Source organism: Pundamilia nyererei, unplaced genomic scaffold (genome assembly GCF_000239375.1).
Source record: "Pundamilia nyererei isolate P.nyererei 1_Seehausen unplaced genomic scaffold, PunNye1.0 scaffold00119, whole genome shotgun sequence".
Classification (NCBI taxonomy): Eukaryota; Metazoa; Chordata; class Actinopteri; order Cichliformes; family Cichlidae; genus Pundamilia; species Pundamilia nyererei.
The window spans coordinates 387,580-407,091 of NW_005187520.1; the positions used below are offsets into that span (position 1 = coordinate 387,580).

Here is a 19,512-nt window from a genome sequence, read left to right on the forward strand (position 1 = left end):
GCATATGCTGCCATCAGAATTTCGGCGTCAAGCGCTGTAAAATACATTGACCGCGCCTTCTTTCCCTCCGTCTCCATGGTGACTCGCTTAATCTGTGCTCCGCTTATCAGGGCTTTATGTATCCTCGTCCGCGCGCTTCACTTGGGGCTAAAGCAACTCCGCGTTGACTGAACTAATTGTTATCAGCCTTTCTGAAACCGAATATTCCGAGTTGGACAGTTCGGGGTTACTCAACCCTGCGTATCGTTTTTCACTCTGAGTTTTCTAAACCGGCTTCCTGGAACAGGGCCCTGTTCTTAAATCCACTCAGCTCTGTAATCCTGATTTTACTCTGTTTTAATTATTAAATCTGCAGTGTGTTTGTTTATTTTATTTATAATTCATATCAATAATGGGACAGAAGACTAACGAATGAATGAATTAAAGGACTTCACTAGGGAGGTAAAATCAAGCATTAACTAACAAAATAAGCAAATAAAAATAAAATTCTAAGACTTTAAATAGTTAAATTAACTGGAGTATGGGTCCTACTCGGGATACAAACTGAATGTACAAAAAACACAAGTTCTCAGTAGTTTCTATAGAAAGCCCTGATAGATACTTTGCAGAATGGGATAGGATCCTCTCCAGATTTATATGGGCGGGTAAAAAGCCAAGAGTTAAGTTTAAAACACTTCAGCTTCCCAAGGATAGAGGAGGACTGGGCCTCCCTTGCCTACATGACTTATTATAGGACAACCCAAATAAGGACTCTGGTGGGCTGGTGTAAACCTGGATATTGTTCAAGATGGAAGGAAGTGGAATTTTCCTTGGGAGGCAACTTCCCTATCGGGGCACTGATAGGAGATCCCTCAAAGTTACGTCTCCTGGGAGCCCCGGGCAACCATTGGATGGTAAGCTCAATAAAGACATGGAAAAGAGTACTTAAAAAGTATCAATTAAATCACAGAGCTGGATTTCTCAGGTGGTGGGCTAATAAAGGTCTCACCACATACAGTACCTTGTTGAAAGACGGAAAAGTGATGAGTTTCCAGGACCTTAAGAATAAGTTTGGGTTGCAAAATCAAGACTTTTTTTTAGATATTTGCAACTGAGGGACTTCCTGAATAAAAGCTAAAACATCACCTCACCAGTTATCGACTGGGAATGAAGAAATTATTTACATATTCGAGAATGCATTTAGAGATGCACCCTATCAACAAATTATTTCTATATTATATCGTTCACTGACCAACCTAAGGGGTCATGATACAAGATATGTTAAAGCAAGATGGGAACAGAGGGTAATCTATCCCTAACAGGAGAGGAATGGGATGGGATCTGTAGGCAGCAGTGGTCGGTAACAAGCGCCTCCTCATGGAGGGAATTCAGTTGGAAGAATGTAATTCATTATTTTAATACCCCGGCTCAAAAATCCAATTATTCCCATAAGACAACATGCTGGAGGCAGTGTGGACATGCAGCAGCAAATCATTTCCACATTTTTTGGGAATGTCCTTGTGTGGCTCCATTTTTGAAGGAAATACATAAGGTCCTGGAAACAATCTTCCAAAAGAAAATACAATTTAATTTTGCAGTATTGTACCTAGGTAACTTAGAGTCTTAAACTATGTAAAGCAGATAAATCTTTGTTCAGCGTGCTGTTGGTAGCTTCCAAAAAGGCCATAACCCGTTGTTGGCTTAATGAGGATACTCCTACTATAAATGAGTGGACTGACGTGATATATACTATTTTTGTTATGGAAAGAATAACTTTTAGGCTAAAGTTGCAGGCGGACTCATTTGACGAATACTGGTCGAAATGGTTGAACTATGTACAAAATGGGAGGCCCGATTTTGTATAATCTCGTTGTATTTTCTGGTTTGTTTTGTTTTGTTTTTCCTTTTCCTCCCACTGTGGTTAAGTTGTATTGTTGTACATGTTGTATAAATAAGAAAACCAATAAAACACAAATGAGAAAAAAAACTTGTTAAATAAAAAAAAACAACAACAACAACAACAACTCATCACACATTTGCCAGAGAAAAATGCAAAATTCATGAGGGGAAAGACAACCTCATATTTATTACTCTTACAACTTTCAGTTTTATTGATTTGTTACATGTTTTAATCAAACAAAAATGTGTTTTCCTTTTTACCTTTTTATGGCGCTTCAGTCGTAGATGTCGTTTATTAAAAACCATGAAATATAATTAACATAGGCATGAACAATTTACGGATACTGTACGGACCTGGCAACCCGCTGGCCTTCGCGCAGCCGAGCCTCCATCCTGGCACTTACCTTCATCCTGGTAACTTGCAAGTTCCCGGACTAAAAACAGGAAGTAAGTAGCCAAATCAAAAGTAAAATTCACCGTCTGTTTGGTAGTCGAAGCCAGTGAGAGGTGCGGAGAAAACTCGGAGCCATAAAAACTGCACCAAAGCCGAGAATAAAGCGCAAAAACAGTGTCAAACTGCACAGACGCCATAAGCTGCAGCTTGTCGACTAACATGGCGCCGGAGAGTTTTCGTCTTTCATTCAGCTGCTTAGCTTTCAGCAGGCTAACGGTTAGCATGGAGTCAGCGTCACTGAGTGTTGGGAATGCCGGTCTTTGTTCGTATCACATTACAGCTTATGCGTTAGAACAGCGCTGGTCTCTTTTCTAATATTCGTGTAAGCGTACCATTAAAGATGCGTTAGTCTGCGCAGAATCGATCTTTTCATCAGTGTAAATAACGATGCACAGCAGCGTCCGCCAAACTCCGTTTAAAAACCTCCAAATTTGATAGAGTTTTGATAATTAAATGCCAGTAAACATATCATTGATCGTAAATTGAAGGAAAACATTAAAGACTTAAATTCTGTGAACTCACTGTCAAAGAAATGCGGAATATTTGAAAATAATTTGCACCTTTCTTTGTTTGTTATATTTCCCCTCAAAACAGTGGGGGGCGGCAGCGAGCAGGGTAGAATTATTACATTTTATAAATCACGTAAAAAATGATAGGTACTCCCCTGAATTTACCGGCCGCATCTGATAATAACAAATGTTATTATACTTTATTCTTGGGGAAAAGAACTGTCTGTGAGCATTCAATTTTTCTTTTAATCCTTCTGTTTTTCAAAGGAGCTTGGCGTGTACACAATAAAAGTAACACATGTTAACTTGTATGGTTTACAGTATTTATTGTCTTCATAAACCGGTGTAAGATCACATGCATCACACATCTACAGTGACACTGCTGGAACTGAGTCACAGTGATGGCGCTTAGCTTAAAGTGTCAGATTTCAGAAGGGAGTTCTGACTGATTTTTAGTTTAGTTGCCTATCAGCTCTTTTTCATTATAAAAAACATCTGCTAAAACATTTGATACTTTCATTTTTGCAAACTCAGCATCATAACATGTCTTAAAAATTACAAAAGCAACACTTCTATACCTCACCTAAAATTAATAAATGATGTTTTATTTACCGTGTTGTGCTTCTTTTTATTAAGAGGGTGCTAACTGTGCCATGCGCATTGTTTTTATTTTTATTATTATTGTTGTTGTTATTATTTTATCACTGTCGGTGAAATTTGAGTTTTAGGCAGTTAGTGTGATTTTTTTTTCTGTATATAATATATGTACATATTTATAAAATATAATTATGTGATCAATCACCCAAATGACCCATTCGGAGCTAGAAAAACCCTGATGGTTGGACAGAAAAATGACTCACTTGGAAAGTGACATTTTATTACTATTTTTTAAAAGAAGCAAATAATTAACAAGCTTAATCAGGACTGAGATTAGTCATTAGTCAGATCTAGTGTGTAGGAATCTTGATTTTCCCATCTTCAGGCACCCACAGAGTCGAAATCCGTCCCAGTCCTTGCAGATCTTTGCTGTAAATAGTTTTTCTTATGAAGGTTTCTAACTGATTGAGGGGACCCTGAGGTGTTTGATGCCAAAATAACAGCCGGTTGAACCCTGTAAATACCAAAGAAGCTGCTTCAGCACTTCTTCTATTATATCATTGAGTATAACAGATGCTGATCGAGAAAAAAGAGAGAATAATCCTATATAGGGCGCCTCTAACCTACAAGCCGCTTTTCAGCCTACTATGAAAACACCAAATTGTGATAATTTGGTGTGTTCGTAGAGAAATTAGTACCTGAGAACACCTGCGGCTGTGAAATCGCTCTGAGTTCGTCTTTGTGTCTCTCTGCAGCTGCAGGATGAGTTTAGCAGCAGAGGACGACGACGCCGGTGCTTTAGAAACCGTCAAATCTGTCACGCTCACTCAGGACAGTGATGGAAGCATCATACTGCACTGTCCTCCCTCTGGTGGGTCCACACACACACACACACACACACACACACACACACACACACACACACACACACAAATCCCATCAGTAACTAATCAGTACACTTAAAGTATGTTCAGGGTTTTTAATTTTAACATTCTGTGTGGTGATTTTGATTAAATTAAAACACTTTTGTTTTTTTTAATTGTCACATTTATTTATTTATTTTTTTGCTCCTGTGGGTTTGTTTCTCTTACACTGCACCTGAGTGGAAACAGAACAGCCAGGGTTCAAATTTGTGATGTTTTCTTGTCATTTTTCCTATAAATTTGAGCGTTTTCCTCATATTTTTCAGTTTTTAAGTTTTTTTGAATTTTTTAAATTCATGTAAATTGGTCATTTTTTCCGATAATTTGTCTTTTTTTCCTCATAAATGAATTTTTCTCCTGATAATTTTCCAAGTTTTGAAATTACCCAATTTTAAAAAAAAATTTTGTTGTTTTTTCTAATAAATGTGACACTTCTTAAAACGTATACGTAAGAAAAACCCCAATTAATATAAAAGTGAAACTAAAAATAACAACAAAAACTTTAGTTGATGTTTTTGTCAGATTAAGGCTATAGAAATAATTGTGTGTGTGTGTGTGGACAGACGAGGACTCGGAGCCACTCCAGAAGAAGCTGCGACTCTCCACACACGAGCAGGAAAACTCGGACACGCCTCAGTTCTCCGTCGTCACGTTGCCAGGTCAGACGAGCTCTGGACCGTTCCCTGTTCATGACTACAGTGAGTCACACTGAAATCACCTCACACGGTTCCAGCTAACAGCTGCTGCAGCTGCATCCTGATCAGAGGGTTTTCATTTACTCAAACTCTAAATTTACTCAAATCCAGCAAAAATAACAGAAAATACAAGTGAGGTAACTCAGATTGTTCAGATTCTGGTCTCCTTAGCCAGAAAGTACCTGCTGGTGACGTCATCATCCTCATGCTGGTTTATGGTGTTTGCTGTTAATGTCTGCATTAAATGGCACAAATAAAGCTTCAGATATGTGAAGTTGTTTGGGTTTCTGGCGGGATAATAAGGTTCGAGGGTAAAAGATTTTCCGTGTCGTTTCTCAGTGTCGGATACTCAGGCCGAGACCTTTGAGGTGACGATGACGCCCACGGCGGACGAGCTCTCTGAGGACAGCGTCACTCAGATTCAGGTGGTGCTCAGGCTCCTTTTGTCTTATTCTAAGCGTTCTGTGTTTGCTCTGTGTAGTTTCCTGTAAGGATGAGCCACCAGTTAAAAGTGAGCTGTTTCTGCTTTAATAAAAACAAAGTGACGGAAAACAAAAAGGAGTTTTATTTATATGAAATGGATTAAATGTAAGAGAACGGGGTGTGACTGAACAGAGGTTTTCATTTTGATCACTTTGTGTTTGCAGATCCTACAGGAAGATGAAGACTCCCTCTCAGCCAATCAGAAGACGGAGGTGTCGCCTGTCAGTCAGGCCTGGTTCACAACTAAAGAAGACAAAGACACGCTGGCTAATAAAGGTACCAACGAGGCCAGAACCTCTGTAGCAGACAGTGAATGCAGCTCACTGAGAGGCTTAGAGAAAACAGCACGGCCCAAAAGAAGTCAGACTGTTTGGAAGTCTGTGTGAAAATGAGCTCAGTGAACTCTTTCCTGATGACTTCATGGTGTCAGACTCTAGTTTAGAGTCCTGTTGAAGACAGCATGATGTTTATTTAGGACTCCTACTGCACACCTCGTAGTCCGCCTCGATGGATGTTGGAGTCCGTTAGCAGCAGCAAAGTACACAATAAAAAGTTCTAATAAAGCCAAACTTAACAAAGGGAAAAAAAGTCTGGTTAAAAGCTGATTTTTCTTCTCCTCTTTGACTTTAAATGAAACCAGAATGTATAAAATAAACATAATTTTTTACTCAAACCAGCGACTGGAACCATGAACTCCTCAGGAAAGACTTTCATATGGCTGGAGTCCAGACAAGTCGCCCCCTGCTGTTCATTAGAAACAATGCAGGTTTTCATGTCTCTTCCTTTTCAGGTCATAAGTGGAAACAGGGCATGTGGTCTAAAGAGGAGATCGACATCCTCATGAGGAACATCGACCAGTACGTGAAGGTACGTGGGGTTGGTCCCTGACATAATTTCTGCCTCTGTGACGTCTGATGACGTTAAACTGTTCTTGTGGCCACGATCTCAGGGCCGCGGCATCGAGGACCCGGCAGAGATCATCTTTGAGATGTCCAAAGAGGAGAGGAAGGACTTCTACCGCTCCGTGGCGTTGGGATTGAACAGGCCACTGTTTGCCGTCTACAGACGAGTCCTCCGGATGTACGACAACCGCAACCATGTCGGCAAGTGAGTGCACAGAGAAAAGATGGTGTAAGAAACACAGTGCAAGTTTGTTGGTTTTTGTTTAAGGAGTGGTTTGTGTCTTAGGTACACTCCTGATGAAATCGAGAAGCTGAAGGCGTAAGTACAACTTTGTTTTTAACGAGCGCTTGATGACGGTGTAAAATGGATTTCACACTAACCCGTGTTTATATGTGATGCGTTTAGGTTGAGGGAGAAACACGGGAACGACTGGGCGACTATCGGTGCTGCACTAGGTCGCAGTGCATCCTCTGTGAAAGATCGCTGCCGGCTGATGAAGGACACGTGCAACACAGGTACTGCACAGCAGCCGTTTGTACTTGTAGATATTTAAATGCTTGCTTTTATTTTGAAATTCGCTGTTTTTAAAAACCAGGTAAATGGAGCGAGGACGAGGAGCGACGGCTTGCCGAGGTCGTATACGAGATGGCAGGGGTGTCACCGGGGTCGGCGGTCACAGGAGGCGTGTCATGGGCGACGGTGGCTGATCGAGTCCGCACACGCTCAGAAAAGCAGTGTCGGTCTAAATGGCTGAACTACCTGAACTGGAAGCACAGTGGAGGAACTGAGTGGACGAAGGAAGATGACTTGAATCTTGTACGCAGGTACGGCGGTGAGGGCGTGCACACGTGTGTGTGAGCGAGCATAGTAAACCATGTGTAAGCTTGATACCGTGTTTCAGGATATCAGAGCTTGACGTGGATGATGAGAATGAAATTAAGTGGGAGGATCTCGCCGGCGGATGGAGCAGCGTTCGATCACCCCAGTGGCTCCGATCAAAGTGGTGGAGCATCAAGAGACAAGTGGCCAATCACAAGGACATCCCCTTCAGTGGTATGGATACACACACACACACACACACAAATTAATACCGTCATTTATTTCCTCATGTTTCTGATTCTTTTCTTCTATTATTAAAATCTCGTGATGTGGTTTGCGTCGCTAGTCCTCCTGAAGGGCCTCCAGGAGCTCATGGCCTCCTCGCAGTCAACATCTGTTCCGGGCAGCCCCTCCTCCCTTCAGATCCGACTCACCCGATTAGACGAGAACAGCGGCGGAGCCAGCCCCGCCCCTAGCTCTGTGGCCGCACTGCAGATTCCCTTACAGATCCCGCTGCAGATCACACACCTGGGTGAGCCTCGCACGCCTGCACTACACCACCCACATGTTCACTTCCTCTGCGTGTGCTGCTGCTGTGGCCACACTATTTTTTTTTTTTATGGAGATACTAAACCACCATAGAAGAAGAAGAATTAGAACCAGACTACGCTGATGAATCAGAGAAGAAGGTGACTGAGGTTTACCTGTTGGACAGCGTGTAACAGGTGTGCTGCCTGCAGCTGAAGATGTTCTTGTCCTGACAGCGAGACCTCTGACTGTTGCTCTGTTTGTGTTTCTGTGTTAGCGTCAGATTCAGCGGCAGCAGCTAGCGACAGCGAGACCATCACACTGAATGCTGGAGCGCTGCAGACCTTTGAGATCCTGCCGGTAAGCACCACAAGCGCCTTTCACAATAAAACACATGAATATGAATGAATTTAAAACCTTTTCTTTGTGCAGTCGTTCCACCTGCAGCCCACCGGCACCCCAGGAACCTACTACCTCCAGACGACACCCAATCAGGGCCTTCCATTGAGCTTAGCCAATAACAGCACCGTTACCCTGACGACGAGCTCCTCGCCCTCATCTCATGAACACATTATCCTCCACAGTCTGTCGGTCAGTTTATTGCCCTGCTGAGGGTAAACGTGTGTGTGTGTGTGTGTGTGTGTGTGTGTGTGTGTGTGTGTGTGTGTGTGTGTGTGCGCGTCTTTTCACATGCTTTCCATCTCCAGGCCGACAGTCTCTGCTCCAGCGATGGCGTCATCATCCAGACTGTCACCTCTGACCCCGCCTCCTCCTCCTCTGAAGCCCTCAGCCAGCAGCAGCTGGTGGTGGAGACTGAGACCCGGGGCCAGGACGATCGTCTCGACGCCGCAAGTCTGTTGGAGGGGTCGGAGAGTGTCGCCACGGAAACTCAGGAGCCAATGACGAATGGCTTCAGTGACACAGACAAAGTAGAAGCTTCAGTTTTTCCTCACACGTTGTTTGCGTGCTTTTAATTCGAAAAGCTTTCTGTTAGTATCGTTCTGTTTTTGTTGAGAAATAAAGGGGTGGACAAAATAATAGAAGCCAGTTTTGTGGATTAAAACTTTTTTATGACCAGAATATGTAAGAATTTTAACTTAAACAAAACAAATAAATATATTTGTACAGTGAGAAAAAACAAGGGGGGAGGGTGGGGTCACAACACAACCAAGTCAGCTGTGTTGTCCTTGTACCCAGAGGGAGCACACAATGATGACTGAACAATACAACAGTGTGTGTTTGTGTGTGTGTCAGGGCCTGCGTTCCCCCCCGATGGAGGCTCCAATGGTGCATTCTGGGATAACGTCTGGGAGTGCCGTGCTGATCGTGTCTCCTCCCAACATCAGTAGCACACTAACGGGTAACACGCACACACAGTTAAAGTAGAACGTAACTGCGAATCTATGCTCTGCCTCCTGTCAGTGAAACTATGGCAACCGTGACCCATGAGGCTCAGCATCTCCTTTACTGCTCAGAGACGAGTCCCTGTGTGCTGCGTGCGCTGCTTTAAATTCACACTGTTTGATTGGGTTTTCAAGCCTTCGTGTCTTTTAAATGATGAGGTTGTGCTTTAGTGTCCACGCCGCCCAGCTGTATGGCGGGGTGGTGAAAATACCCAGGCTTCCAAATCTGATGCCCTCTACCCCTGTGGTGCTCTTGGAAATTCTGATGATTAAAAATAGAAAAATAAATTAAAGAAACAAGAATTGTTTAACATGAAAAATATAGCCTGAAGTTTCTCTCCAAGTGTGTAATCAGAGTATTCATACTGCTGCACGAATTTCACCTGAGCATCACTTCCTTTCTGTTTTTCATCAGATCCCATCTTGGAAAACCAGGAAGTCTCTGACTGAGTCGGACTTCCCGCTGCAGCTGTCGCTCAGGGCGACACCTCCACCCTTGGGCTTGACCCGGCATGTCAGACTGTGATACTCCCTCCTCTCCTGCTTCCCGTTTCCTCTTTAACGGATGCAAGCACTTTAAAACTAAACGGAACATTTTTGGAGTCCCTGAATGAAATGACCGCAGTGCCAAAGAGACTCTAAAGCCTGGACACTTTAATGTGAATGGACCCTTGGATCTGAAAAATCCTTTTTCATTTTACATGAAGTTGTTTTGTCGGGATGGTGACAAAGATCAACAGAACTCAAAGGAATAGTTCAATGTTACACATTTTCCACCTGTTTTTTCATGACTTAAGTACACCTTTATTTATTTATGCTCATTTTTGAACTTTAAATCGTAAACTGCTGTTTTCAGCAGGAACTTATGTGAAATTTTAAAGTAAAAAAAACAATCCTGAAGCTGTGGTCAGGTTGGCTTTTATTGTGAAAGGCTGGGCTTATTTGCCCTAAAGAGGTTTATCCTGTTCCTCTGTAACACACAACTCTGTTTCCATTGTTTCATAGCTGGTAATGCCTGTAACACCCGCTGGATTTATCCGCAGCTGAAAATAGTCCGTCAGAGAGCATTCATTCCAACAGATGGCGCAGAGACGGGAGTGCTGCTGGTTTTGATGTTTTTTGTGAGTTTTGCTTGAACTAGTCAGAAGTCATAGCTGCCCACAGAGGCAGTGATTTCTTACGGTTGGTGTAAACATAAGCAGCCTTGCATGATTAATGAGGAATCCAGATTATAGTCTGGTTTGGTAATTCTGGGCAAACCGGCCCTTTAAACAGGCCGGTTGGAGGATTTACTCCAAACTAATTAAGCACCAGGGTTCTTCTTGCCATTGTTCCCTGGTTGCTAATGCTGCCTCGTGCTGTGGACGTATCAGATTCTACCTGATCATCATTCAACCTACCAAACGTCGCTACTAGTTAGTTTTCTGTCTTCTTTCTGTTAGACTCAGGTTTATTATCTTTAGATGGAAAATAACCTCCCGCTCCTGTTTTTTTTTTTTTTTTTTTAACTTTATTGAAAAGAGGATCTGAAGGCTTTTAAACCCTCGATGGTGTTTTTTGGAAAGTTGGAAAACTGAAAACCTTATATGAATAACAGGTCATAAAGCAGGAGCAGCAGGAGGAATGGATGCTTGAGGACTGAATGGATCTGAAACAGCCAGATTAATAACAGTGACGCAGTTTTATGGGTAAAACCATTTACAAAGCTTTCATTCATTTCCACTGGTGCTACAGCTGGCCTGAGAGAGAAAAAGGGTAGAGTGTGTGTGTGATTTAGAAATGCTTAGTGCAAAGAATTGGCAGTCTGTGTAATTCGGCATTTAAATCCAACTTAAAATCCTCTCAGCCACATGTGGACAGTAATTATATACACGGTTATCAGAAGCCGACAGACGGAGAAAACACAGGTTTGCATATTTCCGATGTGCTGCTACAGCCGCCTGCTAACGTCTACAGTACTGAACTGCTGCTTCCCTCCATGCTCACAGCCTGCATCCAGGTTAAAGGAAAAGCCCACCTGGTTCTCACCTGAGCAGGTAACAGCAGCAGAATACATCTGAGGACAGAAAGCCCCCTGAATGCACCACTATGGGTTTTTATATTAGTTAATGGTAACAGACCACACACACCACCATTAGCTTCCGTTTTCTCTCCTGAGAAGGGGTGGTGGTGGCATGGCATACTATAATCCATAATTAGCAGATTCTCAGACTAACAGATAAGATGAGGTTATGGTATGACAGTGGCCTGGTCCTTTGTTCCCTTTGTGAGCTTGTCTATGTTTGAATGTTTGAATTGTTCTGAAGAGTCCACTTTGGAAGTAGATTTAGGATAAAACATGTTTATGCCTTCATAATGTCCACAGTCTGTATATAAAAGATGGACATGGCCATTGTGATGTCTCAGGTTTGTTGGGCACCACCATGGTTCATCTCTGCTGCAGCTGTTAAAGGTTTGAACAGTGTATCAGGATAAAAATATGTTTATTTCTGTGTTTTAACAAGGGAGTCTACCGACTCACTGCTGGTGCCAGCCTCTAGTGGCCACTAGAGGAACTACAGGTTTTGTTTTTAGACACTTCCTCTCTGGTGTTGTCGGCCCCTTAAATATGAGTGGGGTGGGAAAAAACAGAGCGAAGCTGGTGAGTAAAGGAGCTCTCTGACATCCAGCCTGCATCCCTGCCTCCTGCTGTCCTGTTAATGGGACCTTTGATGGCGTTTTGTTGGAGTTTAATGATCAAAACTCATATCTTTAAAGAACTGCAGATCAAACGTGAGAGTGAAGGAAAGCTAAATGTAAAAGACGTCAGATTTAAAGCGACTCTGAGAATCAGAGGTGGATTTTTTGTGCGTATAAACAGTCGACTGTGTGTTGTGCTCCAGCAGTTTGTCTCTTACAGTACATCATCATCATCCCACACTGAGTCAAGTCTCTGTGCACAGTTCCCACTGGTGCTGATTCCACACCAGGTTCAAGTTTATGTAACAGTTATTATTTTGGTCATGTGACTCCTTCACGCTGGTCCTGCTCATGAAGGCTACGTGTTCCCTTGTTCCCGCTTCCTTGGCCCTGCCTTTACCTGACGTCATGGAAGTAGAGGTTGGCACATATACACAGCAGCACGATGGACGCCAGCATGAAGTAGATCAGATTCCTGAATTTGGGCTCCAGGTTGCCCTGCCGGTACCAGAATATCTGCAAGACAGAGAACAGACGTTTAAAGGCTCCCTTCTGTGACCCGGCGACCTTTGCGTGAGCATTTGGCCATGTTTGTTTACCAGCACTAACGTAGAGCTGCAGGTCAGCAGGATGCACACGGCGAAGAAGATGTTCAGCGGCCGCGGAGGCATCGTGGGAAACACAAAGGAACAGATGACAGTCACCTGCAAAACAAATGCTCGTGAATAAAAATACATGCTAGTGAACATACGTCACTCTTCTGTACGTTCTTTTGAGCACAACCCGCATGAAGCAACAGTCGCAGCCAGAGATGGTAAAGACTTCTGATAGCTGTGGTTGCTAACACTTTTGGTCGTGCAACCGTTTTGCAGTCAGCTGACATGAACTTGTCCATTCTGGTCATGCGACACAAACTGAAAGCGTTGTCCTTCAAAGTAAGGGTTTCATCTCAGGGCTCATGTTTCAAAATGTGCAACTTTTACTTTGAAGGTGAATGTTCCATTTTCTGTTTGCCCCCCACTTTTTGGGGTTTTAATGCCGTTCCACTCAGTGAGTGTTTGCAGATATGCTGATGTCTCGTGTGCAGCCTACAGGAAACCATAGACAGCTGCGATTTCACCTAGCAACACCAGGTCTGGGAACAACATTCTCCCCTCACGACCTGTTTTTACTATCACATCCAATATGGCCGATAGCTCCAGGGCGAGATGTCGCTGACCCTCGGGAAACACTTTTCTGATAAACTTACTGGCTCAGTCCCACGTTTTTAGGCACACTGAAGAAAAGATAAAAGCTGGTGAACTTTGGTTTGGTTGAAAGGAGGGTTACCTGAGGTATGCTCATTGGTTCACAGCTTGTGATTGACAAATCATTAGCCGTAAGGATATCCAGCTACCTGGTAGATAATTTAGCTGCACAAATGTTAAATGATGCTGTTAACAGTTATGAAAATAATCCCAAGTTTGAGTTCCTTTATTCTACTCCTTACTCTGAGCTTCAGACAAGACAGGCAAGGCCAGGCTTTGTAATTCTGTCTCAGGACACCAGCAGCATGGGTTTTAGATCAAAGAGGTCTCTGGCTGATGGACAGATGTGTTCAGGGACAAAAAAAAACAAAACAAAAAAAAAGATGGAGACACTGCACTGAGAGGAGAAGAGCAGCAGCTGCTAGACTGGCTGGTTTCACCTCCGCCCACTCAGGAGCGGCTTCTTCCTGTGTGCCAGAGCAGGTGTGGTGACATTTTTTTAGGTCTGTATGAACGATGTGGAACTCACCAGAACCACCACAGACGTAAATCCCCCCACCGCCGTGTTGATGATTCGATCCTGCAAGAAACAGATCAGATGAGTGCATCACCCTGAGGATTACGCACTGCTGATCAGACCTGATCATTTTCAGCTAAAGTGACTCTAATGAATTACTTCAGTACAAGCAACAGTTAATAAATATTCAGATTAATCCGCTGCTGAAAGTAGTCCTCAGCAGCTTTTGCTCTTTATACACAGCCCAGTCGCTCTCCTGCAGAAACATCAGTAATGGCTGACATCATACCCGAGCGGATGTCTCTCCAAACAGCGGTCTGTTGTCCAGGCCACTCGTGCCATACGTCCTTGTAGTGAAGTCATCCATGGCGGCGCCGGCAGTACAGCCCCGACTGATCGTTTCTCAGCAGCGCCACTTCGTGGAAAAGCTGCGACAGTTCTGCTGCATACTAGCCGTGTCTTTCTGCACGCCGGGGAGAAGACGGTCAGTGTGGGCGGAGCCGTGGGGACATTATAGAGGTGTGGGCTAAAGGGACCAGGTAGGCTGCTGCTGCTCCTCCTTCACTTTAGTGACAGAAAACAGACTGTTAACAAGAGGCAGCGTGGGCAGCGCTCCCTGAAAAGCATTAAATATCAGAGTGTCAAAGTTTCTCTGAGGAACGACATGATTGTCTGTCAGTAGTGGTCAGCCGCTGCCGCCAATCAAAGGATACGTCAGAAAGATTTACACTGTAGTTCCTCTTGCTTCACTTCCTCTTTGTTTAGGATAGATAACAAACCACAGCTGCTGATATCGATACAGTGAATGGTACAGAAAGAGGAAGCTCAAATCAAAACCTCACAGACTCCTTTAAAGAGCTGTGAGCTACAGCGTGTCGTTAGTCTGGCGGTTCACAGGCCGCTCAGTGAGATCATGAGCCCGTCGCTGCTTGCTCACACGTTGACCTCACTACTTTACAGTGTGACGGAAAACCGGGAGGAGAAGCAGAAAACATCGCTCTGCTTCTGCAGTGAAACTGAAACAAACACCTGCTGCTGCACAGTTCTTATGAACACCATTAATATTTCATACACAGCAGAATTCACTTTATATAGAAAACAAAGTGACAGCTGTGGCTGAGGCACAGAGAAGCCAGCCACATCTGGAAGAAGATTCCACCTGATCCCCCCAGAAGCAGCAATGCCTGTTCTCTATAACAGAAGCTTTGAAACCCCCGTGAGGGATGCAGTGATAAAAACAAAAAATAAAAATAAATAAAATGGAACCTCGGGCCTCCCGACTTATAAACCCTCCTGCAGCCTCATTGCCCGTTCCATTTGATTTTCTGTTGTTATAAAAACACCAATAAGGACACATTTACCGCTAAATCTTTACACTGGTGACACAGCGGCCTCCTCCAGGCTCTCCCAGGCTGCAGATTTTCCTGTGTTGAACCTTAGTAAAGCCTTTAAAAACACTTAAAGTGTTTATTAGAGAATTCCATCTATAAAGCACGTAGCAGCTTGGCGTTTCGTGCTCGGATTTTAATTTTATCCTGTTTGTTTTTGTTATCTTTGATAACGTTACAAAAATAAAAAGTTTCATCTCAGGAGAGTTCCTGACTAAAGAAAAAACAAATATAGTTCATGAGTGTTTAAAGAAGGATGAGCATATTAGGAAATTATTTTAACTCAGAGGTCGCAATACTTATTTATCGTATTGTTTTATTACTTGTTATTCTGTTTGTTAAAAAAACAAAAATAACAACTACTTATTTATTACTTCTTTTTTTTTTAAAGAACTTCTGTTTCTTCATTATTTTGTTTCTTTTAGCTCCGGGACCGTGTGTACATAATTTCGTTCCACCTCATGTTAACATGTGATGGAAATGACAATAAAGCTCCTTGAATCCTGGAAGAGGAGTCTGGTGTCAAAGGTCGGCGGCACCAGCGCACGTTTCTGTCACAGATTTTATCTGGTGTAGCTTCTTCAGACACCGACATCAAAGCTGGTTTTAGAAAAATGAACAAAAGCCAGATGTGGACATTAGACTGTGGTGCCCACAGTGGCTGTCCCACTGATCACTGAGTCACTCCTCTGCAGTCTGAGGGCCTGAACAGGAAATACTGGCAATGTGGAGCTAAACTTTACTAAAGCTACAAAATGTGAGCCTGCAGGGTGACGACGTCGCCACACGGGCACAGATGCATCCTCTCAGCAGATTAAAGCACCACTTTCATAAAGGCGGCTGCAGACGTTTCTTCTTTTCTGGGTGAGAAGGCGGCAGGAAAGGAAATAAAACCCTCAGCAGAGCTTTCTCAGCAGAAAAAACAAGAGTGCAAAACAACAGCTCTTTTATCACAGAGCGTACGGTCGGCCCAAGGCGACATTCCTCCTAAGCCTTGTGATTCACTAGGCCGCTTAACAAGAAACCCTGAGTCTGAACAGAGGCACCGAAAAACAAAAATGACACCCCGATAAATCCAGATAAAGGAAGAACGCAAACACAGCAGCTTCATACCGGCACAAATCAGAGGAAAATATCGAAATCTGCACTTTAAAACACACGAAGACACACCAGGACTGATACAGGCAAAACTAAGGAGGAGAGAGGGGTTGTGTAGTCATAAAGCAGTGGTCATTCTCAGAGTACAGCGAGAATTTGCCAGGAAAAAGCATAAGGCTATAACATCAGATTTATGAGCAGAAAAACTGTAAAATCTTTGTCAAATGTGTGCTGCTTTAATATGTACGATTTTCTCACAAACCTCTGACTTTAGAAAGTTTTTAAACTCATCAAACATGATTAAAACTGATTTTTAAACTCTATTCCACTGTAAACGCCACGTTTCTGAGATCACTTGTGTCGATCTCAGACAAAATGTGGCGCGACAGTTGAGTGCGCCTGCGTTTTCACGGTACAAACACACGGGTGTTATCTGATGTCCTTTCTTTGCTTGTGTCGTGCACACTTCAATCATCCTGCTCTTGTGCAACTGTGGCACCAGCAGAAAGGTTCCAAGGAGCACTCTCGATAGGAACCACGTTCCCACAGCTGTGATCGATCAGCTTTAACCTGGACAAATGTTTGTAGAGTGCTACACGTTTTACAGAGCTCAGAGCTTAATAAATGTAAACAGTGTGTTACTGTAATGAAAAAAGCATTAAGCACAAACAGCCTGACAGCGAAGTCCCATGTGATGAAAGTTTGATTATTTACCTCTGAAATGTTAGCAGGACCACAGTTTTGGTCAAAAACGTCTCTCTTGTCAGTAATGGTTGGTTTCAAGTTACAGGGACATAAAACCACAGACAAGCTGCATAAAAAACAAAAACAAAAAACAACACGGGGAATTACTGAAAATAACTTGTTAGTAATCATTATTGTTTCAGTAAATACCAATTTCCAGAAATCTCAAAGTCTTTAGCATTGAACTGTCCTCCAACACAGAGAAATTAAAGAGCTTTAATCTGCTTTGAAAACATAGCCTGACTCAAATTGATGCTGTGCACTCTGCGGGCTCAGTATATAGCTTATCGTGTCTGTAATCGCTCAAGTTCACTCAAAACAGCTCATTAGCTTCACCTGAGGGTTAACGACCATATGTTAGCACTACGAGGAGAAAACGCTGGAGAAGAGCTCGTATCTTAGCCATTAATATTATTAAGCATGCATAGAAATGGAAAAGAGACGGTAACCTTAAAGCTGCCTTCAGTAGTGTAAGCTAACCTGAGATTTACCCGTGATAGGGCCAGCACCGAAGCGGGTGATCTGAGCTAAGCTAACTCCAAACAACTGCTCCCCGGCTGCTCGAGAAGAGCCCACAAATTTACCAAAAAATCTTCCTCTAATCTAAATCTTCCAGTGAAACATACCTGCCTCCCACTTCTGTGTTGACTCTACTGGAATCAACTTCAGAGCGATCAGGGTCACAGTTAAAGGGAATTAAAGCCCGGCAGGTCCGCATCGAGCTGTTATCACAGCCGATCTGTAAGATAGCCATTCCACTTCCTGTCGGTCCCACTGTACTTCACCCTGGAGCGCAACAGGGGGCGCTCCTCAGTGAGCAGGAGTGAGTGTAGATACACGGCTAAAATAGTTACTTAGACTTGCTTATAGCTTTAAAAGGTCACATTTTATTGTATTATTCGCTAACACCGTATTTATTCTGCGTCTGAATTGAAATAAAACGGCACTACGTTTTAGTTTTTCACGCTGTGAAACAAATTTACCTATTCTGTCAATGCTTGCTGAGTTGCCTGGTAAGGTATTTACGACAGTAGGCAACTCTTGATGGCACATATTTATGGACGATAAACATGCGTACATAAAACATAGTGGAAACGTTTAAGTGTTCGGAATATTTAGTTGACTGAGATGAGTGAACGTAATGGTACAAAGAGGTAGCTGCTACAAATTCTCTGATGCTGCCGCCTTCTTGCCTGAAATCAAAATGGCAGCTGCCGTAAAGTTGCTAATGGTGCTGTGACGTCCCTAATAAGCACAGAAATGCTTTTTTAACTGCACGTAAAACCTGTGAAAAATTAAAGTAGAATGATGTTTGTCATTGTAAAAACATATTTGTTTAAAAATACGATGAAAAATTTTAGAAGATAATTGTAACAAGGCAACATTTACATTTTTGTGTCGCCGTCCATTGCGGACTAGCTCACGAGCGCCCTCTAAGAAACAGCAAACACAAAATGTCGGGAGTTCCAGTTTCCATTAAAAGCTCTCTGCTGTTAAAGGCGAGTGGAATTATTGTTGGGCCGACGCTTAGGCCGAACTCCATAAAAACCAACAAACACACAAACAAAACTGGCCGTTTATAACCAAAAGCGCCGTGTCTAAAAAAAGTAAGAGTAATGTAACAGTGGCCACTAATAGGCACGCTATTTTAACAAATTGTTTTTTAAATTAAGTTTTTTGCAGTTTAACCCGGTAAATATATTATTTTATACAAAACATTTCTTAAAAAAAAACAACGATTTCAGGTAAACAGAAAGATTTTTTTAAAATTGGATATTTAAAAGCAAAATTTCCCGTAATAATTTCAGCACCCTGCTAAGTTAAATCACTCAAACTCTGAATGGAGTTCGGTGTGAAGAATAAAAGACTTCTGTCATAGCAACTTAAAGCAGTCCTGTAATATGAGTAATGGTATTTCACTCGATCACCTCCTGCCTGTAGCAAGGCCGGATCAACTTTCTTTAATTACAAGTTAATAAGCATAAACACACTCCAGGGGCAGCTAAATAACCACTGGGTTTGATTTGAGGTGGGGGAAGCCTGAGATCTGAGAAGCAGTGGGCCCATACATAATCTCACCCCTCATGTTAGCATCACATGAGGGCAGTGTGACAGGCCCTGAGATTAACCCCAGCAAAACAGACCCAAAGAAAGAGAAACTCATGCTTGCTTGAAATCTGTTCTAGAAAATAAATTCCTGCAATGACGTAACTGAAGCATTTTCTCAGAATACAACTTCACTTCAAGATAACGTGACTCACTTTCGGGCCTTGAGTCTAACATACTTCTTACACAAGCATTATTATCTCTAAACCATCAGTAAAACTGATTGTTTGATAATTAAATCGCTTTTTTCTAACTACTGTCTAACTCTCGTGGAAATAAAAACCCTATTATTTTCATAATATATCAGCTCAGATGGTTTACAGGGTTAGAAAACTGTGTGCTCAGTGCTGAATTAATTCATCTGTTAAAGAATATGATTATATATATATATATATTTTTTTTCTGTATCTTAGGAAGGCTTTGCACCTCCAGATGATGAAGACCTCGATGAGCAAGCTCACCTGGACCAGGATGAATACTGAACCCATCGTGTCCCTACCCTCAAACATCTCCATCTTTCTTCCCCTCTTCTTTTTCCCCT

General features: G+C 42.7%; 2 protein-coding genes across 4 annotated transcripts; one reads left to right on the forward strand and one right to left on the reverse strand.

The window, feature by feature from the left end:
* The first annotated feature begins 2,238 nt into the window (after window positions 1-2,238).
* dmtf1 (cyclin D binding myb-like transcription factor 1) lies at window positions 2,239-10,952 on the forward strand. 2 transcript variants are annotated; one of them, XM_005742281.2, is made up of 17 exons: window positions 2,239-2,325; window positions 4,194-4,309; window positions 4,925-5,059; window positions 5,396-5,481; window positions 5,704-5,815; window positions 6,330-6,406; window positions 6,489-6,646; window positions 6,728-6,760; window positions 6,848-6,957; window positions 7,038-7,266; window positions 7,344-7,495; window positions 7,608-7,793; window positions 8,067-8,149; window positions 8,222-8,380; window positions 8,497-8,718; window positions 9,044-9,149; window positions 9,608-10,952. In XM_005742281.2, exons 2-17 carry the CDS (start codon window positions 4,201-4,203, stop codon window positions 9,640-9,642), a joined length of 1,992 nt encoding a protein of 663 aa, XP_005742338.1. In that variant the 5' UTR covers window positions 2,239-2,325; window positions 4,194-4,200; the 3' UTR covers window positions 9,643-10,952. The 2 variants fall into 2 exon arrangements, with proteins under 2 accessions (XP_005742338.1, XP_005742339.1); XM_005742282.2 differs by having other exon boundaries at window positions 4,925-5,020.
* Window positions 10,953-11,028: 76 nt separating this feature from the next.
* tmem243b (transmembrane protein 243, mitochondrial b) lies at window positions 11,029-17,735 on the reverse strand. 2 transcript variants are annotated; one of them, XM_013913192.1, is made up of 6 exons: window positions 17,492-17,678; window positions 16,836-16,932; window positions 13,925-14,199; window positions 13,648-13,698; window positions 12,471-12,575; window positions 11,029-12,387 (listed from the first exon to the last, which is right to left on the reverse strand). In XM_013913192.1, exons 3-6 carry the CDS (start codon window positions 14,000-14,002, stop codon window positions 12,268-12,270), a joined length of 354 nt encoding a protein of 117 aa, XP_013768646.1. In that variant the 5' UTR covers window positions 14,003-14,199; window positions 16,836-16,932; window positions 17,492-17,678; the 3' UTR covers window positions 11,029-12,267. The 2 variants fall into 2 exon arrangements, with proteins under 2 accessions (XP_013768646.1, XP_013768647.1); XM_013913193.1 differs by lacking the exons at window positions 11,029-12,387; window positions 12,471-12,575; window positions 13,648-13,698 and having other exon boundaries at window positions 14,005-14,098; window positions 17,492-17,735.
* Window positions 17,736-19,512: the final 1,777 nt, after the last annotated feature.

Coding starts and splice junctions, on each gene's coding strand:
- dmtf1 (XM_005742281.2), top strand. CDS start 4,201: ATGAGTTTAGCAGCAGAGGACGACGACGCCGGTGCTTTAGAAACCGTC. Junction 5,482..5,703: donor ACAGCGTCACTCAGATTCAG/GTGGTGCTCAGG, acceptor TTGTGTTTGCAG/ATCCTACAGGAAGATGAAGA. Junction 7,794..8,066: donor GCTGCAGATCACACACCTGG/GTGAGCCTCGCA, acceptor TTTCTGTGTTAG/CGTCAGATTCAGCGGCAGCA.
- tmem243b (XM_013913192.1), bottom strand. CDS start 14,002: ATGGATGACTTCACTACAAGGACGTATGGCACGAGTGGCCTGGACAAC. Junction 13,699..13,924: donor TTGGAGAGACATCCGCTCGG/GTATGATGTCAG, acceptor TGTTTCTTGCAG/GATCGAATCATCAACACGGC. Junction 12,576..13,647: donor TTACGTCTGTGGTGGTTCTG/GTGAGTTCCACA, acceptor TTTGTTTTGCAG/GTGACTGTCATCTGTTCCTT.